Genomic DNA, 22363 nt, shown 5'->3' with positions numbered 1-22363 from the left:
GATTCCCTGGAGAAAGGAACAGCTACCCATTCCAGTATTCTGGACTGGAGAATTCCATGGACTGTATAGTCCACGGGGTTGCAAAGAGTGAGACACGACTGAGTGACTTTAACCTCACTTCACTTCTTCAAATAATTATAAATCTAAATCCCATGTTCATTCTTGAACATTGTTATTTTTATAAACTCCCTTTACAACTAATTTTGCAGTTTCAGAATTTCTACACAGGATCACATTTTAATTTCTCTTACACCCCTTACTTTTATAATTATAACAATGCAGGAGGTAAAATTTTAAAACATTTCATATCTGAACTGGACTATAAATAAGAGTGCAAAGTAAAGCCCAAAGAAGGACTGATAAAGTCTCTTGTTCAGATTAGCCAGGCTCAACCAGATGTCAGAGAATTAAGCTATGATGCCCTATATTATCCACAGTATATAAAGAATCAACTTAGCTCCTATGTATTTTAGAATGTTACCAGTTATGTAATATGTTTGAGAGAAATGAGAAAATAGTCACTCAAATCATTTCCCGGAGGTCTTAATTTTGTGAAAATTTCTTTGAGAAAGGCTAGGTGAGGAAAATGAACTGAAGGGCAAATAAGTAAAAGCCATTTCTACTTGTTTTGCCAGTTTTAATCAACCAATTTACTATTTTTATAATATGGATAATCATAAAAAACAGGCTCTCCTCTCTCTCAACATATTCACAAATGAGAGAACTGATGGGCAAGGAGGAGTTCTAGGTATATGCTAGATCAACCTGGGGTTCTCAATCAACGCCTATTTTATTTTAGTCAATGATTAGAATGTACAGTTAGCAGTGGGAAAAAAAAAGCAGAAATGCACTGATAAACATGGGCCCACTGGTAAGTGACATGAAAACAAACTAAAAAAGTAGACAAAATAAATTCAAGACAACCTGGGACCCATAAATAGAGGAAAAGGTTACGTTAACTGTAGTGGTACTAGGAGGATATAATATCACATTATATTGAAACAAATGATGTTATGAGTAATCCTGAAATAAATATATAAACACGGTCTTTAGCAAAGCTTAAAAACGTAGTGGTCCTTTCCCATATGCCTCAGCAAGAAAAATGTTATCTACTGTTTGAAAAAAAATCTGAAGAATCAATATTTACATTATGTTCATTAAAAATAAAAAGTTTCAAAACTAGACAAAATGCTTATGATAGACTCTGACAATTTCCTCACCAGATTCTGCACTGATCAAGCTTTTGCCATAGTTGCTTCAGTTTTTTTTTTTTTTCTGAAGTATTTAAAAGTAAATTATATCACTAATCATCAAGGAAATGCAAACCAAAACCATAATGAGATATCATCCCACACTATTAGAATGGTTATCATCAAAAAGATAAGAAAAAAAATAAATGTTGGTGAGGATTTGGGGAAAAAGGTATTGTGTATTGTCAATGGTAATGAAAACTGGTGCAGCCACTACAAAAAACAGTATGGAGGCTTGTCAAAAAACTAAAAACAGAACATGTGATCCAGCAACTGGATATCTATTCAAAGGAAATGAAAACACTAATTCAAAACAAATACGCGTACTTACTGCAGTATAACATATAATCACCAAGACATGGAAACAACCTAAGTGTCCACTGATGAATGAATGAAGAAAATGAGGTATGTATATAAATATACACACACACACATATAATATTTCATTCTAGATACAGAGAATTCAATAGTATTCAGCCATAGAAAAGAAGGAAATCTTGCCACTTGAAACAACATGGATGGACTTTAATGGCATTATGCTAAGTGAAATAAGCCAGTGAGAGAAAGACAAATACCATATTATCTCAGTTAAATGTGAAATCTAAAAAAGCAAGAAAAAAAGAAAAGCACCAAAAGAACGAAACACATAGAGACTAGATTGGTAGAAGCTACAGGCAGAGGCAGGGACAGCTGAAACGAGTAAAGGGGGCCAAAAGGTACTAACTTACATTTCTAAAATTAGTCATGGGGGTGTGAGGCACAACAGGATGACTGTAGTTAATAACACTCTATTTTATATGCAAAAGTTGCTAAGAGTAAATCTTAAAAATTCTCATCACAAAAAAAACCTCTCAATATACAGTGATGAACGTTAACTAGACTTATAGTTGTGATGATTTTACAAAATATATACAAACATTTAATCATTAGGTTGGACAACTGAAACTTATGTTTTATGTCAATTATGTTAAAACTTTTCAAAAAGTAAGTTACAGATATCAAGTCAGTTATAAACCTATATATTTCAGTATACATTTTTTTAAATGAGGACATTGTTTTACATGGCCATAATGCCATTAGTGGTTTTTATACTCTTAAGAAAGTATTAAAAAGTCAAAGTTTTATCACCTAGACTCTGCTAAAATCAGAGGATACTGTATCTGTAATAACCCTCTTACCTTTGCTTATACTGAACAATGTCATTCTTGGTGTGATTTATTAACAGAAATGTAGCGGCTCCATCACGATAATCTGAAAATGTAATAACTGTAGAATGCTCAGCCAAATTAACTTCTGCTATAATACCTCCAAGCTAGAAAAAAGGAAAAGAAAATATTCTCTAATGTGATCATTTCCAAAGAACATTAACCAGTAACATTTAATAATAAAACTATTCTTAATAATAAAACTGTTATAGCTAATACAGTTGTTCTTATGATTTAGAAAGTAATTCAGGATTTTATACTGCATGTCTGAAAAACCATGACTCTCAGTTATCATAGATAGATGGGTCAAATTCAAGATGTGGTTTATTCCAGGCACTGTAACTTTCTATGCAACAATTAAATTGTTTATATCTCTTGTGTCCTTTTAGAACTTTTCCCTTTGCAAAGAGAAATGTTTGTTCATTTTTGGTAAAACAAACAAAAATCACTATTAAAAAATTAGTAAGTATATTTTAGGTTCTCTAACCACACACACACAAAAATCACTTACCTCGTTGTCTAGACGCAGTAAAATACAACTTTCTTCCTTATTAAAATGTATCTTATGGGGAGGGCTTTCACTTCTTTCAACTCGAATAAGAAGTTTATTAGAAGCATCCTCAGGCCAAAAGGGGACACACTAAAACACATATTACACATATTTATTTTTTTTAAAAATGATTTCACCATGAAGACCTTTATCATTTTAATAAACCCATTAGAGTAGACTTAAAATAGTTTAAAATAAACCTCTGTCAACACTACTCTGGTTACTGTATTGCTTAGCTATAAACTGTTGATTTTGAGATGGGGCGCCACTTGTGGGCACTTTGAACACAAACAGTAATGGGTAGTAAGTTGAAGAGCTAAAATAATTAGAGTGCTGTGAAGAGATATTAATGTGGTCCAGAGCTAGAGTCAGACTGAAAAGTAAGTAAGTAAACTGAGCCAGTGATCAGTTTAAAATAGGGGAATGTTCTATTATGAAAAAATCACAATTGGGTTGTGGGTACCAGTAATTTAAGCAGTAGTCAAAGTACACACAAATGTTGAGTCAGGACAAATACTAAATCCAGAGTCTTAGAAGTCAAATAAGGATAAAACAAAAACACGTGTGTACCTGTGGCAGATTCATTTTGATATTTGGCAAAACTAATATAATTATGTAAAGTTTAAAAATAAAATTAAATTAAAAAAAAAATCAAGAGAAGTATCTAAAGTCTTAAAGTTCAGAGTAGAAAACAGGCTCAAAATCTTAAGAAACAACCTGGATATCAGTGATCTGGAAGCCAAACTAACAGAACAGGAGGAGTTAATGCACCTACAAAGAAGACAACAGGAGCTGGAAACAAAAGAGCTAAAACAACAGGAAACGAGAATCAGCCTTGTCTGTAAACTATTATGTAAACCAAGTCTTAGAGTGATAGGCTCTGATCAGGCTGGTAACCACATAATTCAATGAGACGTATGAGATCATCATCATATGACCTGAGGGCAATGTAGTAGAACCTTGATGTTAGTGCCAAGTGCCTTAGCTTGTTGAAGTCAGTTTTATTCAGTCATAAAAAGTAATTAATGGAACTAGACATGGGACATGGTTAAGGCTGTAAGAGGCTGAGAAAGTTCCCATTCAGGGCTTCTTGAAACACTTATCTGGGAAAGTCATCTGGGAAACTTACCTGGGAAACTCAAAACAGTAACAATACTAAGCCAAGCATATTTCCCAGGAGGAACTAACAAGACTAAAAATTATGTGCTCTTTGAAAACCCCCAAGCCTTGCTACTTTCTGGTACACTTTTTTATGTTTAGTAATATATGCTATACCTTTGGAAAGAGTTTTCTGCTCGACCTCCTGAGACTAGAGAAAGTACCAAAGTACTTGTCTTTTGTAGTGGGAAAAAAAAAAAAATATATATATACAAGTTTAACAAATCAACATAGCTAATAACCATAAATTGCATGTTAAGGTTGACTACTGTAAGCCAAAATTAAAATGGAAAGATTTTAAACTAGCAACAGAAGTTTATCTTAAGAAAAGCTGAAATTGACAAAAGAGAAAGTAAAGTAAAAAATAATAAGCTGTTATGTGTTTGTAATTGCAGTTACTGTAAACAGAAACTATCAGAAGATAGATGCTATAGATTAGGTTTTTAAAAACAGAAAAATACTCTTATCTGCAACTGACGTATAAATCAAGACATAAAACTACTGTAAATGAAAGTATGGAAAAAGATATACCTAAAAAATATATAGAGTAAAACAAAGCTGGAATTATAATCTTAGCATCTAGATGTATGGAGAGTTCTATGTGGTGCTAGTGGTAAAGAACTTGCCTGCCAAGGCAGGAGATGTAAGAGACACGGGTGGGATCCCTGGGTCAGGAATATCGCCTGGAGGAGGGCAACCCACTGGCAACCGTTCCAGTATTCTTGCCTGGAGAATCCCATGGACAGAGGAGCCTGGCGGGCTGCAGTCCATAGGTGTGCAAAGAGTTGGACATGACTGAATCAAACACCGTAGCATGCACACATGCACTACATCCAACAAACTAAGAATCCATGGATTCAAATGAGCACACGTGAAACATCTGCCAAAAATATTCATATATTCACTCAACAAATATTTGCTGAGAGCCTACTGTGTTTAATCACTGTTCAAACTTTCCAACAGCCCTCTCCATTTCACTCAGAGCAAAAGTTAAAATCCTTGTAATGGGTCTCAAAGTTCTACAGAATTACTTTTAATCATTGGTAAGTCTTGTTCTCTTCTACTTTTCCCTCTCCAATAATACTGGCCTCTTTTGCTATCCCCATGCCAAATATTCTCTTACTTTAGATCATCTACCCTGGGCAATCTTTTGTCTTTAATGCTCTTTCCCCAGATATCCACATTGCTGAGGGTTCCAGCAATTTATTTTCTTTATTTTCTTGGGCTCCAAAATCACTGCAGATGGTGACTGCAGCCATGAAATTAAAAAACATTTGCTCCTTAGAAGAAAAGCTAAGACAAACCTAGACAGCATATTAAAAGGCAGACATTACTTTGCCGACAAAGGTCCACATAGTCAAGGCTATGGTTTTTCCAGTAGTCGTGTATGGATGTGAGAGTTGGACTATAAAGAAAGCCGAGCACCAAAGAATTGATGCTTTTGAACTGTGGTGCTGGAGAAGACCCTTGAGAGTCCCTTGGACTGCCAAGGAGATCAAACTAGTCCATCCTAAAGGAAATCAGTTGTGAATATTCATTGGAAGGACTGATGGTGAAGCTCGAATACTTTGGCCACCTGATGTGAAAAACTGACTCATTAGAAAAGACCCTGATGCTGGAAAAGACTGAAGGCAGGAGGACAGTGGGACGACAGAGGATGAGATGGCTGAATGGCATCACCGACTTGATGGACATGAGTTTGAGCAAGCTCCAGGAGTTGGTGATGGACAGGGAAGCCTGGTGTGCTGCAGTCCATGGGGTCACAGAATTGGACATGACTAACTGACTGAAATGAACTGAGGGGTCCAGCTCCTGGCTAAAAATCTATGTGCAACTTTTCAGGTCATACCAGTGGCAATTATAAAGGCTTTATCTTTATTTGACAGGTTTCACAGGGCAAAGCAGCCCTCCCCACACCAGACTAGGTGCATGGCCAGAATGCAGTGTACTTCATTCTCAAGAATTCAACCCCATTTCTAGTCATGCCCTTACAAGTACCTGCATTCCTACTATGGGCACCTGTATTCACAGGCCTTTTTATCAGGGCTTTTGGCAGAGGCCTTCCTCAGGAACTTCTGCAAGATCTCTATTAAGGTAAGAGGGGGATACGATGATATTTTTTTCTCTATTCTGACTTAGTACTCAGAACTGTTCCACACACAGCCCCATTCCTTTGCTTTCTTCCATCCCCTAGATCCATAAAGCAGTACCAGCTTTTTGTTCAGGGCTCCTCTGACAATGACACTATCCTCACTGATCCACCTCACCCCTAACCAACTGCTGTTTGTTTCATAGGAAAAAGAGTACAAAGGGAGTTGGTGCATTCTTCACTTTAGCCTCTTACTTATACTACTGCAGTAAGTCATTAAAGTCCTGACTGTCACTTTTACTTTGACTTGTTGTCTTAATCAGCTTAAAGCTCAACATTCAGAAAACTAAGATCATGGCATCCAGTTCCATCACTTTGTGGCAAATAGATGGGGAAACAGTGGAAACAGTGGCTGACTTTATTTTTCTGGGCTCCAAAATCACTGCAGATGGTGATTATAGCCATGAAATTAAAAGACGCTTACTCCTTGGAAGGAAAGTTATGACCAACCTAGATAGCATATTCAAAAGCAGAGACATTACTTTGCCAACAAAGGTCTCCGTCTAGTCAAGGCTACGGTTTTTCTAGTGGTCATGTATGGATGTGAGAGTTGGACTATAAAGAAAGCCAAGCACCAAAGAATTGATGTTTTTGAACTGTGGTGATGGAGAAGACTCTTCAGAGTCCCTTGGATTGCAAGGAGATCCAACCAGTCCATCCTAAAGGAGATCAGTCCTGGGCGTTCATTGGAAGGACTTATGTTGAAACTGAAACTCCAATACTTTGGCCACCTGATGCGAAGAGCTGACTCATTGGAAAAGACCCTGATGCTGGGAAAGATTGAGGGCAGGAGGAGAAGGGGACGACAAAGGATGATATGGTTGGATGGCATCATTGACTCGATGGACATGGGCTCGGGTAGACTCCAGCAGTTGGTGATGGACAGGGGGCCTGGCGTGCTGCGGTTCATGGGGTCGAAAAGAGTCAGACACAACTGAGTGACTGAACTGAACTGAACTTAATCAGTTATTTCTGTATCTAGCAGCTGAGCTTCCAGCTCTGCTGCACTCTTGACAAGCGTACCTCTCACATTTTCTTCAGTATGTGTGTGCTCAGTCATGGCATGGCCTATAGCCTGCCAGACTCCTCTGTCCATGGAATTTTCCTCTCAAGAATACTGGAGTGGGTTGCCATTTCCTACTCCAAGGGATCTTTCCAACCCAGGGATCGAATCTGCATCCCTTAAGTCTCCTGCATTGGCAGACAGATTCTTTACCACCGTGCCACCTGGGAAGCCCTGCACATTTCTTCCACATCTGTTCAAATGTGACCTCAACAAGTCTCATCCTTGACTACATTATGTAAAATTACAGCCCACTCCTTGCACATTAGAACTCAAAATACCTCTTAGCCCGCCTTATTTCCTTTCTCTCTATTAGACTTTTCACCTTTAAATATACAATGTATTTTACTAATTGACTATGGCATTATCAATATAATGGTTCCCCCAAGCTCCCATTGAAATGTAAAATATACAGGACAGGGACGTGTGCTTTTGTTAAAATATGGCACCTAAAGAGTACACAATAAACATTTGTGGAAAAATGAATGAACAGGTAAACATGAAAAAAGATACAACTTCTAAAAATGAGAAATATAATTATTCAAATAAAAAATTCAGTTGAAGGTTCAAATAGCATACATACACACACACTGTATGATATATACAGTAAAACCGTAAATTATGAAAGCTATATATGCAGAATTTATCCAAAATAAAGGAAAGAGTTATACAGACAGAAAATGTAAAAAACAATAGTAAGATATATAGAAGACAGAATATAAAGGTCTAGAATAAATTTGATTAAAAATCCAGAAGGAAGAAACAGGAGTATTTAAGAATGGCAATATTTAAAAACATAATCACTGCAAATTTTACATAAGGTATGAAATAATCTATAGATCTAGGAATAAAGTATCTCAAGCAGGATATCTAAAAAGAAGCCACATGCAGACAAATAGCTGTAAGACTGCAGAACAAAGACAGAGAGAACTCCATGAAGGCAGGAGAGAAAAAGATAACTTCCAAAGAAATGACAGAATCACAGCAGAATTTTCAACAAAAATGGAACCCAGAATATAATAAATGCTACAACATGTTGCAGAAAACAGGAATTATCAGGAAGAATTATCATAAAGGAAAGATGATGGATAAACAAAAACTGATAGTATTTACCACCAACCAGCTCAAAAGGAAATGCTAAAGGATATAACTCAAGAATAATGAATGATTATAGAGGATAGCTTCAAAAAGGCATAATGAATAAAAATAGCAAATACTTCTCTTATAATCATAGCATACTTAGAACAAAATTTCTTTAGAAGTAAAATATTCTATTAACTTCAGGCAGTCTTTCAGAAAGCTCTTATCTACATACCTAACAACTACAGAGAGAGCAGAATCAAAACTTCATTCCTAAAACACTACTATCATTTTAAAGTAATTAGCTTAATCTACCCTATAAAGGCATTTCTAAAATCTTCCTGAAGAAAATAAATTTACCAACTTATCTTCATCAATTTGCTGCATTGATACTTTATCCCGTCTTCTACTGCTATATATTTAACCCCATCTAGTTAGTGTCCACCTCTTTTACAAAGCAATGCATTCCTAGATGACAATATTCAGGTTAAACAATTAAAGAAATCATTTATTTGGTTTATTCTGGTACAAATAAATACTCAAAATGTTCATGGAACTGAAACAAAATTGGGAGGTGGGGGTAGACAGATAAAACACTACACAGTGATTTCAGGTATCCAACTTCAAGAAATAACAAAAGTTGAAATTCATTTACCCACCTGCTCCAAATCAAGAGCGAGCCATTTATCATTTCCCTCTTCAGCCACTGATATATGATATTTGCTTTTGTTTTTAATCAAAAAAAAGGGGGTAAATGTGACAATTCTGGTAATGTTAAAACTGCTAAGGTCTATAGTGACACCAACCTATGGGGGAAAAAAAGTAACATTTCAAAAACTATTTCATTATCATAACATTCTTATAAAAATTAATTACTTAACAGAGCTTAAATAAAAGTTTCCAGATGAGCACAGAATGAACTCACTTGATATTCCATTTTTGGGCCTTTACATTTAACCGCTCCATGACTACCAACTGTATCAATTGAAAATTGATCTGACAATTCACTATCAGTTACCATAAGCTGAACCTAGAAAAAAATATTTCAAATATGTTAGTATTTAGGTACCTTTAAAAATTCCTACCTAAGTTGATATACTTTTTTGCTTTTTAGCCTAAACTAATGTTATATTCTGGAGAAGGGAATGGCAATCCACTCCAGTATTCTTGCCTGGAGAATCCCATGGAGAGAGGACCCTGGCGGGCCACAGTCCATGGGGTCACAAAGAGTAGGAAACCACTGAGCGACTAACACCACGACTACTGTTATATTATTAATGCACTAAAACTTTTCCAATACTAAATTCCAATCTTTTTAATCTCAAATATTTCACAAATATTATTTCTACCTGTTTCATAATATTTTATTTTTCAAAACAAACTAAAAAGGAGTGAAAAGTAGCTAAAGAATAAAAGTTTAAAAAAAACTTCACATACCTTATTGTTATTGAAAAAGTGCTTTGGCTGAAATGAAAAGAGAACTGGCTTTTTATAATTAGGTGGATGCTTTCGATGAATTCCATCTGCTTTATACTGTAACATTCGACCAGTTTTATTAACCATCCAATAAGGACTATGAAATGCCATAATAGTCTGGCCAGTATTATAAGTCACATGGACAGCAATATCTAAATCAGTCTTTTCTATTTCTGTAACACAAGTAAAACTGATGAAACTAATATCTTGTTGATTAGGTTTTATATGATATTCACTTTTCCAATCATGATTAAGATAGTCAAGTAATTTTAAATGTAGCCTGGCTTTATCCAACTGTACAGTACAAAGCTGGGCTGAACGGCCTTCATGGAGAGTAAAAACTCTATGTTCAATCCCCTATAATAAAAAAGAAAATACAGTCAATTTTTAATGCTTCAGAATGATATGCTAAAATATTCTACTTAATGATTTTGAATGCTATACAAAATGCTTTTGAAATACCTCTGTCAGAAAAAGTCATAAGACTTATGTTCAAGTTCTAATTCTGTCAACTGTGTAAACTTCTATAAATCATTTGAGTTACTGTATTTGTAAAAAGGTCTAAATGATCTACTTCAAAGGACTATTGTGAAAATAAAATTAAATAATATAATGAGAAATTCTGCTGGCAATAATTAAGACTATAAAACACTATAATTAGTAAAAATAAATCTTATCTATTAATACTAATGATTTTAGTTGTGAAAAGTATAAAATAATGAAAACTGTATGTAATCCAAAATAAGCAATCGCTACCAACTTCAATTGATTTTTAACAAACTCTCATAACCTATTTCCAATAAGTGTTTATATTGCATCTGACATAATTCACAAAACTGTTCATTTCTCTCCATCCACACCTGCATTACCTTAGTTCAAGTCATTGTAACTCCTCCTTTTAAAAGTCTCCTAACTGCTCTTAACTCCTCTAAGCCCTTCTCCATACCACAGGTAAACTATCTTTCTAAAAACTGATCATCTCTTTTGAAAACTAGCAAACAGTGTTATCCCTAAAAGCATCAAGTTAAAAGTTCTATTAAAATGGAACAGATAGCCCATCTGGGGATTTCACCTGTTTTTCTAGCATCTCTAATCTGGTTCCCTCCTGTTGTTATAACATAGGAACCTCTTCACCTTAAGACTTTAAATTACTTAAAGCAAAAACAATGTTAAGTTTATCAATACCTGACATGTTCCACAAAAGAGAATAGTGTTGCTGGTGGTGCTAGAGAGGTTAACCAGTAGAAACCATATGCCTGTCAGGCACTGTGCTAAGTCCTTTACTACATATTTAATTTGATTTTCCCTATATCCCGGTCATGAAAGTTTTATTACCATCACTCTTTTATAAGATAGGACAAATGATTTAGAAAGATAATATAACTCACCTAAAGACCCAGGGCCAGTAAGAGATAGAGCTAAGATTCAATCTCAAATCTATCTGATAGTAAAGAGGTAATTCTTAACCACTATCTTAATTGTCAACTATATGGAAAATAGATATTCTTAAACCACAGATGTGTTAACTCCCTCACCCCCAAAAAAAATTTGACAGAAAAGTATAAACACATAGTAAATTCCAATCATTAATAACAGACTCCAACAAAACAAATAATAGATTACAATGAAGAACTACTTTTTACATATGACAAGCAATGGTAAGTGGAATATTCACTGAAAATCCTAAGATGGAGAGATTCCTATTATAGCAACAGGAAGGAATCGGATGTAATCTCTTCAAGAGTATTTAAAAGAAAAAGCATTTTTATAATCATGAAATCCTTTTAGAAACCTAAAGGTACAAGAATAATATAATGTAGCAGGTTTTAAGTCTAGTACTATTATTTTCATACTAATTCTCATACTTGTTTGAAAAGTTAGTATCCATCTTTCAAAAATATATAAAATATATATGCATGGGAAAGACTGAAAAATATATTTTAGAACTGAAATGATATCTTCATCAGAAGTGCTACCTTCAGATAATGTGATTACAGACAATCTATCTCTATTTTCTAAAATTTTCTACAGGAGTATCTAGTACTTTCACACATGATTTTTAAAATGGCATATCATAGTTGTAGATATAAATTATATCCAACTTAGTGACCATATTTCTAAGGTAAATCAATGGAAAAAAATTTTTAAATCTTCTTTTATATAACATCATTGAAACATTTTCATTTAATGAAAATCTATACTGTCTGTTCACCAGTTCTAAAATTTTTATTAGAATTTTAAAACACTGCTTTATTACTCATAATTTTAAATAACTAAAGCTACAAAATCAAAGACAAGAAGGTATTAAAAAATACCAGGATACCTCTATGTAATAAGCAATTTTGTAAGGAAGAAGATTTCGGAGTAGAATAGGTGGCCACAAATGTATTATATATGGTAAGTCCCAACGGTCTTCTGAATACACTGACATATATGTCAAATTATCTTTTTCTGGGACTATATTAATGATAAATGGCTTCCTGGAAGGGTTTATAGGTCTACATTTTTTCTTGAAAGAAGTACCATCTTGTTTTATAATTTCTTCAAAGTCAATTCCTTCACACATCTGATAGTCTGCATCTTCTGGCTTCAGAGAAAGTAGTGATCTGCATAAAAGATTAAACAATATGCTTTAAAATTCTTCAAAAGAAAACATAAATTATTTGATTGCAGCTTTAGAACAGTGAAGTTATCTTTCTCCATACTACTGTAATAAATTTTTATATTTTCACATTCTTAGAGATAGGTAAGACAGATATACAGATACATATTTGCATTTTAACTTTCTGTAAAGTAATGAAGTTATTTGGCTTTCAAAAGGAGAGTATTTTTCTTACAAACATGCTGTCTTAAAAGTATGTTTACAAGCTCATAACTGGTTACTTGCAGAAAATACATTATCATACAGGTCATATATGCAACACACACACCTACAGATGTGACTTACACACTTAAAGAAGTTGGCTTTCCTGGATACGTGGTCCCAAGTATGTACCATGACTGAGTTCATGAACCAAAAATATATTTCTGTTGAAAAATTAATCACCAGCTTTTCAAGGTTAATCAAATGAAGGCTTTCAATAGATACTTAACTTTATTGAGCAGGAGTAAGAAACAGCAACCCACTCCAGTATACTTGCCTGGAGAATCCCATGGACAGAGGAGCCTGGCGGGCTACAGACCATGGGGTTGCAAAGAGTTGGACACGACTAAGCAACTAACACTTTAACTTTACTGAAATGTTGGACAGCATTATAGAAGTTAGTGCAGTGATTGCAAGAAGACAGTGATAAAAAGTACTGGATGTCACATATGATCGGTGGCTTCCTTGGTGGCTCAGAGAGTAAAGTGTCTGCCTGCAATGTGGGAGACTGTGGTTCAATCACTGGGTCGGATAGATCCCCTGGAGAAGGAAATGGCAACCCACTCCGGTACTCTTGCCTGGAAAATCCCATGGACTGAGAAGCCTGGAAGGCTACAGTCAATGGAGTCGCAAAGAGTCAGACACGACTGAGCGACTTCACTTCACTTACAATTAAATCTTATACTTAAATATCACATTCTTTGTTTACATTGCAACTGTACTAGGGTTTAGTAATTTTTTTAAGTCTAAAGTGTTTCCAAGTGTAAACACTTAAATGTTTTTATACTTGTAAAACTATAATTAGTGTGACTGTGACACTATCCCTTACTGTGTGACAACTGTCAATACTATCTCTAGCTATCATTATTTTCTTAAGCTCCATCCCCCAAATTTTACATATCTAATACATATTCTGTAATGATGTCTGATAGTACCTTAAATCTGCTAGACTGAACTATGAACCCTCCACATCCACCTCTCTGTGTGTCTTTTTTTTTTTCCCAAGAACTTTCAGCTACTGGCATTCTGGACAGTAAAATAATATTAAACTCTTTTACCACCACCCCCTCCTTAGACCCATAGAGTTACCTGTCAAATCAGTTGCAGATTTAGCCTTTTTTACTTCTACATTCTCTGTATTTTATTCTTTTTTCACTCTTACTTCTAACACTTAAAAATAAAAGCTTAATTGTCTCTACATTAAACTAATGCCAATACACTCACATCCAGTTTATCAAGACATTTATTGGACCCATTATTTACCAATGAGAGGCAAAACTGAAAATGCACAAGTTAGTCATTCTTTCCTCTTAAAGAGATACCAGTCACATGGGAAATGTAATGTTAAAAGATAACTACTGGTTATAAGATAACTATAGGTACCAAAAAAACAAAAACAATTGTACACTGTAGACCGAGCATATGAAACTATAGTTAACTCTTTCTAGACTGGCGCAGAGTATTTTGCAGAGGTGACAATTTTCCTCAAAAATTTTCTTTCTGAAGGACAGAGCTGAATTAGAGAAACATGCAAAGTTAAAGGACAAGTTTAAGAAATAAAGAGAAAACGAGAGTGACAGATAATCAGCAAGAGGTTTTGAGTAAGAAGAACTGAATACTGAGGGACAACTGAATGTGGATATTTGACTGCATGAGGGTCATATATAGCGTTCAAGAATGAACTGTCTAGTTCTATTTACATTACAATTCTATCAATGAGCAATTAATAGATAAATAGGCAGATAAAAGCTTCCCAGGTGGCTCAGTGATAAAGAATCTGCCTGCCAAGCAGGAGATGTGGGTTTGATCCCCGGGTCAGGAAAATCCCCTGGAGAAGGAAATGGTAACCCATTCCAGTATTCTTGTCTGGAAAATTCCATGGACAGAGAAGCCTGGAGGGCTGTAGTCTATGGGGCTGCAAAGAGTTGGACATGATTTAGCAACTGAGCATGAGCATGTAGATAAAAAGACAAAATATTTCACATTTTCTAAATAAATTTCTAAAAAATTAATTATAAAACATTTGAAAAGCAAAAATCACTTTATAATAGTATATTAAAATCTAGAAGGCACCAATCATGTTGTTAGAAATTTGTTAAAAATCTACATGACTATGACTCTCATAGTTATATTGCAAGCATGTAATTTGTATTGACTAGGAAAAGTAAAGATAATTTATATGTTATGTACATTAAGTTAAATATTACTTAAAAATTTAAAGAGTGCCAAAACTTAAATAAAGAGATATTGACAAGATAAATTTGATCACAGTTTGATAACTTAAAGATAGATATCACATAAACTGTCTATAAGAGATCACAGGGCAAACAAAAAGATAAAGAAAACAAAATCACCGGTAAGATGCTAATGGTATGTTAAATTCACTTCCAGGTGAGGCCGTTCCCAATAACGTGTCTCCTCCATAAACAGAAAGTGGTATTGAAAAATGATTTCTAATCTGGGAAAGAAAAAATAACATTTAGTATCATTAATCTAAGACTCTAAAGACATAAAGTATTCCATCTAAATATCCCAAAAAAGGAATTATCAGGCAATATTTATTTTCCTCATATAAATTAGAAAAACAATTCAAACATGAAAATATCCATGCTAAAAAATAAAAAAGAAAGTTTCTACAGTCTTAGAGAAAAGGAATTTCAAAAACAAAACTTCTAAAAATCCTAGAAAAAAATAAGATAACATCTTCTTGACTGTGATACAGGAATAACTTTTTCCTTTAGACAAACACAGGAGAAAAAATTAATAAGAAAAATACGACATCAAAGTTTTAGATGCCTATATGAGAAAAGTGCAAAAAAGCCACTGTCTGGCAAATGTCTATTTTTTTACATCACTGTTGTACACTACTCATTGAATGAAAAAGTATGTAAAGAGTATCTCATCCAATGAGTTGCATACAACAGTGATGTAAATGATTAACGTTATTTTGCTTAATATACATTATCAGATAAAATTCTACTTGTATTTGTCTTTGGGACAGATAAAGACACATTGGTTAGTAACACTATTTTCTTATATTATTTCTATATCTTACTAAAATCTATGTAAAAAATCATATCAAAATATAAAATATGCTGAGTGCAAATTAAGAATTGATAAATACATAAACTTAATTAACTACATTATATTTTATTTCTAGATAAGCTGCTTATTTGAAAGAAGAGAAATATATTTTAATTTCTATGAAAGTACTTATAAGAAATTAAACATTAATATTTTACTGTTTAATAAAATTAAAAAGTAATCAACAATAATGAGAGCAGCCTAACAGTCATCTTTAATGCAGTTCATTGTAAGAGAAATGCTTCCCTGATGGCTCAGATGGTAAAGAGTCTGCCTGTAATGCAGGAAACACCGATTCAATCCCTGGGTCAGGAAGATTCCCAGGAGGAGGAAATGGCAACCCACTCCAGTATTCTTGCCTGGGATATCCCATGAACAGAGGAGCCTCGTGGGCTATAGTCCATGAAGTTACAGAGTCAGACAGGAGTGAGCAACTTAATATCAAACTGGCGATGTTACCAGAGATATGAAACGTGATGTATGAGTAAATTTCATGCCTAACATCTTCAAACTGTACATATATATCAAAATCAAAATGCTTATATATCAGGGCTTCCCTGGTGGCTCAGACAGTAAAGAATCTGCTTGCAATGCAGGAGACCCAGGTTCGATCCCCAGGTCAGGAAGATCCCCTCAAGGAGGAAATGGCAACCCACTCCAGTATCTTTGCTTGGAGAATCCCATGGACACAGCAGCCCACTGGGTTACAGTCCATGGGGTCACAAAGAGTCAGACATGACTGAGCGACATACTAACATTATGTATTATTGTAAATCAAATATAAGAGAAAGAATCTCTGTTTTCAGCTCCGACGGAACAATATAGGCCAGATATAACCTCCCAATATACTAGTAAACAAACAAAACACAGGGGGTTAAAAAGTATACATGAAGTAATCGTTTTTAAACAGTGGACAAAGAGCACAGGAAAGAAAGACCCAGGGTGGGGGAAGGCAGGAAGGAAAGAAAAGAAGGAAAGGAAGAGAAAAATACTACTAAGATAAACCCTAAGACTGTCTCCCCATTCTGTCACCCCATCTTACTGTCTTTACTAGGTGGTAAGAGTTCTAGATTACTATGCAGAGAAGAAATCAAACAGAGCCCAGTCTGAGTTGAAGAGAGAGATATAAGAATGCGGGAAAGCCAATAAGACTTAATCTAACAGCACATTATATGAGAGAGTGAGAGAGGAGATAGCTGCATGGAGAGGTGAGAGCTGTAGAGAAGGAACTCATGAGACTTTAAGAGTTCAGCGGTATCTGGCATATGCCCATGAGTACACTAAGTAACGCTCAGTAAAGATCCATTTGAAAGGGGGAGGCAGAACAATCTCTGCTGTTCATGCATAATTCCTTTTCTCACCAAAGTGGTAAAATCTTGTTTAGTACAAAGGGTATTGGTTCTATCCTTCATCAGCATGGCAAAATTAGCCCTAGACTACAGACTGCTTGCTGCTGCTGCTAAGTCGCTTCAGTTGTGTCCGACTCTGTGCGACCCCAGACAGCAGCCCTGGGATCCTCACAGACAACTGTCCCTGGGATTCTCCAGGCAAGAACACTGGAGTGGGTTGCCATTTCCTTCTCCAATGCAGGAAAGTGAAAAGTGAAAGTGAAGTTGCTCAGTCGTGTCTGACTCTTAGCGACCCCATGGACTGTGGCCCACCAGGCTCCTCCGTCCATGGGATTTTCCAGGCAAGAGTGCTGGAGTGGGGTGCCATTGCCTTCTCTGACAGACTGCTTGAGCCTCACCTAAAATGTTTTTAAACAAGCATTGGGAGGATCACTTTCCAACTCACATAACTGTATTGAGGAATTAAGCTCAAGAATACATAAAGGAATACAAAGACATCTAAAGAACCTGACAAAGTAAAATTCACAATTTTAAGCATCCAGTAAAAAAATTATTAGACACACAAAAATTTAAAAATAACCCATAAAAATAGAAATTAATAAAATGAAACAAATCAGAAATGATACTCATGATCAAATTAGTAGACAAGAATATTAAAACACTTATATAACTATACTTGATATATTCAAAAGTTAGGGGAAAGATTGAAGATATATAAAAAGACATGGAAATTGTAAATAAAAATGCAAATTAAACTTTTAGACATAAAAATACATTGGATGAGATTAAGACAAATGAGACACTGAAAAGAAATGTAAACTTAAAGACTTAACAATAGAAACTTAACATCAATACAGAAACATGGGGGTGGGGGGAAGCTGAAAGAAAAAGTGAACAGAGCATTAGAGAGCATAAGTTTAAACACTCTAATATCTGTATAAACCTACTGTGGACCATGAAGAAGAGAAGGGGAAGACAGAAATAAAATTTTTGAATACAATGGCAAATTTTTTTTCTAAAGTTGATGAAAACTATAAATGCATAAATTCAAGTACAAAAAAATATGAAACAAACTCAACTAAGATTCATCACAACCAAATTGCTTCAAACCAGTAATAAAGGGAAAAAAAATCTTACAATTAAATAAAAATAAAATTACACATTTCATAAAAAAGCAGAGAGCACACTCTGGTCAGAAACAACATAATATAGTTGACAGTGGAATGACATTCTATGGAAAAAATAACTGTCAATCTAAATTACTACAACCAGTGAAAATAACTTAAAACATAAAAGTGAAGTCAAAACAAAAATACTTCATTGACAATTTCATGGAATAACACATAATCACTACAAGAACTCACTCAAAAAGTGACAGATAATATGAATAGCCCTTAAAGTGAAACTGTGGTTTAAAAACTTAACATAAGAAAAACACTACCAGAAAACTCTAAACCAATACACCTCAAGAATATAAAAATTCTAAACATGAATTTAGCAAATCAATCAAACAGTACTTCATGAAGGTTAACACTTTCATGAGCAAATGAGATTTATCCTGGGAATGCAGGGTTGATTTAACATTAACGGTCAATCATTATCTAATACAGTAATCAAAAAATAATCAATGGTAATTAATTGTATTAACAATTTTTTTAAAAAGATCCTTTTAGTAGAAACATGGAAATTTACAATATCATATGTAAAACAGATAGCCAGTGGGAATTTGCTGTATGACTCAGGGAACTCAAACAGGGGCTCTGTGACACTCTAGAAGGGTGGGGTGGGATGGGAGATGGGAGGGAGGTTTGGGAGGGAGGGGACATGGGTGTACCTATGGTTGCTTCTTACTGATGTATGAGAGAAAACCACAAAATTCTGTAAAGCAATTATCCTTCAATTAAAAAAATAAATAATGTGCCCCAAATTTTTTTTAAAAAATCCTCTCAGTAAAGACAGAAAATCATTTGACAAAATCCAACATTCATTTTTGATAAAAACTCTCAGTAAACTAGGATCATGAACAAAAAAAGCTACAACTCAAAACACATTCAATGGTGAAAGACCAAATACTTTTCCACTAAGACTGGGAATAAGACAAAAACATCCCCTTTCATAATTTCTATTCAAATTGTATCGGAGATTGTACCTAGTACAATAAACTAAACAAAATAAAATAAGACAATAAACACCGAGATTGGAAAGGAAGAAGGAAAAATGTATTTATCTGCAGGTATTACAACTATCTATAGATCTAGAAAAAAGTTACTAGAAAAAAATTATCCAGTAAGGCTGCGTAATACTAGTTAATACAAAAACCAAATGTACTTCTACTAGCAAGAAAAAAAGTCAAAAAATTAATATTAAAAATGCTAATTTCGTAAAAGTTTCTATATAAAAACTGAAAACTCAAGTTTAAAATTTAAATGGAAATGGAAAGGACTTAGGCTAGCCAAAACAACTTTGAAAAAGAACAAAGTGGGATAACTTGTTACTACCTGATTTCAAGACTGAGGATAAAGTAGCAATCAAGACAGAATGGTACTGACATAAATAGAGCAATGAAGCAGATTAGAGACCTTACACAAAAAGATAATGGTCAATTTATTTTTGACAAAAGTATCAAGGTAATTTAATGGAAAAAGGATAATCTTGGTCAGAACGAATAGCCAAGTGAAAAAAATGAACCTCAACACTTACCTCATATCATATACCAAAATTCATTAATTTTTGTATATACCACATGCCGTATATACCACGGCATGTGGTATATACATAGAACAGATTACTACTCAACAACATGTAACTGTGTGCAGCATTAAAACATGAAAACTGATACGTACAAAATTTTCCTCACTGACAGAGGTCAGACTCCATTCTGTACTTCATTCATTTATATAAAATTCTATATTGTATAAGTAATGTACCACAAGTACATGTTAAGTAGATGCATGGGAATGGGGAAAAAGGGGATGAGGAAATTTTTGGGGTGATAAGTGTGTTTATTACTTGGATTGTGATGAGGGTTTCATAAGTGTATTTTTTGTCAAAATTCATCAGCTTTAAATATATGCAGTTTATTGTACATCAATTTTACCTCAGTAAAGGTATACAAAATTTCTGTGATTAAAACAAAAGAATACATACCACAAAGACCTAAAACAAATACTGATGCATTTGTTTTTACAAAATAATATTCAAAAAACTTACAAAATATTCCTATAAAAATTATGAGACGTATATTCAACAAAATTCTTCAAATATAACAAATGTTCATATTAGAGTAGTATAATTACTGATAATGATTATTCTTTTTTAAGCCATTAGCTGTATTTCTATTACAATTTGCATACTTTTGGTGGTAATTTACTTTTTTTTTTTTTCAATAGCACATAAATACGCAAAGTATGACCTCAGAAAAAAGTGAATCATTCCATACCTGCACTGGAGAGCGAACTGTTACCTTCTTACTTCCTTCCACTGCATCAATCTGACAAACAATTGATCTTTCAACTCCAGACTCTCTGTGTCTTACAGTGTACAGTCGTCGTCCCACTTTTGTTAAAGGGATTTTATCAGCAGTAGAGTGGTTAGCAGGGGCTAAATTAAGTATACATATTTAAAATTGATCATAAATCATCATATATTAATTTTAGTAGACATTTTAAGCCAGAAACATCAGATGATTTCTTAAATTTTTAAACATTATCACTGAAAACTATACAAAGGGATGTTTTAAGAATCCACAATGCATTTCTACACCATTCACTGAAACCCTTCAAAGTATTTTAACAAAAAAAGTTTTTAATTGAAAAAAACTCATCCAAAAGTTAAACCTAAGACAACATAATCTTTTAAAAATAACTGACTGATGAGAGAAACTGCTAGAAAATACAAGAACACTGATCTTTGGTTTGTTATCATATAAAACAGGCAGTCACAGGCAATTACCAAATAGCTGCAGTTTTTCAGTTTTTAATTTTTCCAACAGGCTGTGACACTTTGCCATATCTAAGAATTGATTACGATTTTATATAGCCTTACCTCATATATACATATATTGTATTGGGGATAAATTATCTATTTTGGAAGTTAATTATTTATTTATAGATTCCTCTCCCCTAGAAAAGAAAGTGGCAACCCACTCCAGTATTCTTGCCTGGAGAATCCCATGGACAGAGGGGACTGGCGGGCTACAGTCAGTCCATGAGGCTGCAAAGACTGCAACTAACCTGTCTGCCTCCCCTACTATCCCATAAAAATGTTAGTTTAAAAGCAAACAGAAATACAATTGATGAGAACAATTTACAGACAATGTTGGGAAAACATGTTAAACCTAGGCACTGTTAAGACTAGGAAAAAGCACAAGCTGTCAATTTTAGCACCCCTCTTCCATGCCTAAATAACTTTTCTAATGTCCCTCCTTCCATAGCTACTTAATTGTCAAAATGTCATAAAGTTTTGTGAGTGAGGATTTGGGACTATTTAATATTTAACTTCACAACGAGTTTTGTTGTTCAGTCACTTAGTCATGTTTGACTCTTTGTGACTCCATGGACTGCAGCAGGCCAGGCTTCTCTGTCCTTTACTATCTCCCGGAGCTTGCTTAAATTCATGTCCATTGAGTCGATAATGCCATACAATCATCTCATCCTCTCTCGCTCCCTTCTCCTCCCAAGAGAAGAATGAGTACATACTACAATGTACATACATTGAAGAATACAATGAGTACACACTACGACAGTTTTAAAATGTATTTACTTTTACTTTTTACCTCTCTTCTGAGAAACATAAAGAACAAAGGAAAAAAACAAACCTCTACTTCAACAGGCAGAAGATAAAAACCATTCACAAACCCCAAAACCATTATCTGTGCCATTGGCTGAATTCAAACCTTATTCTCAATTCATTCAGTTGCAAAACTGTTGGAATTTTACTAAGTTATACTAAAAGTGGTTAAAACAACCACTGATAGTTATTGTCTACAAATGCTGACTGAAGATAAGATCTAATAATTTTCTTCTCCAAAGGAGTAAATTATTATGCTCTAAAGCAGTGGATAAAGCCAGAATTTGAAATTGAGCAATACAGTGACAACAGCAACCAATGCCCTGCAAAGGAAATAATAAAATTTGC

The 22363-nt window shown here is 34.3% G+C and overlaps 1 protein-coding gene across 3 annotated transcripts in view; it reads right to left on the bottom strand.

Annotated features, from left to right (window-relative positions):
- The window catches only part of VPS13A (vacuolar protein sorting 13 homolog A), a 282284-nt gene that overhangs the window by 70434 nt on the left and 189487 nt on the right, over nt 1–22363 (bottom strand). For all 3 annotated transcript variants that reach the window (XM_061425581.1, XM_061425582.1, XM_061425580.1), the window contains exons 45-52: nt 20667–20827; nt 15149–15252; nt 12255–12537; nt 9893–10288; nt 9381–9485; nt 9115–9261; nt 2967–3095; nt 2429–2562 (exon numbers count right to left, since the gene is read on the bottom strand). In XM_061425581.1, the coding sequence (XP_061281565.1) occupies nt 2429–2562; nt 2967–3095; nt 9115–9261; nt 9381–9485; nt 9893–10288; nt 12255–12537; nt 15149–15252; nt 20667–20827 (1459 nt within the window). The remainder of the gene's footprint in view (nt 1–2428; nt 2563–2966; nt 3096–9114; nt 9262–9380; nt 9486–9892; nt 10289–12254; nt 12538–15148; nt 15253–20666; nt 20828–22363) is intronic.

Source organism: Bos javanicus, chromosome 8, assembly GCF_032452875.1.
Source record: "Bos javanicus breed banteng chromosome 8, ARS-OSU_banteng_1.0, whole genome shotgun sequence".
Taxonomy (NCBI): Eukaryota; Metazoa; Chordata; class Mammalia; order Artiodactyla; family Bovidae; genus Bos; species Bos javanicus.
The sequence above is the reverse complement of the archived record's forward strand: the minus strand, read 5'-3'. Positions and strand labels throughout refer to the sequence as shown.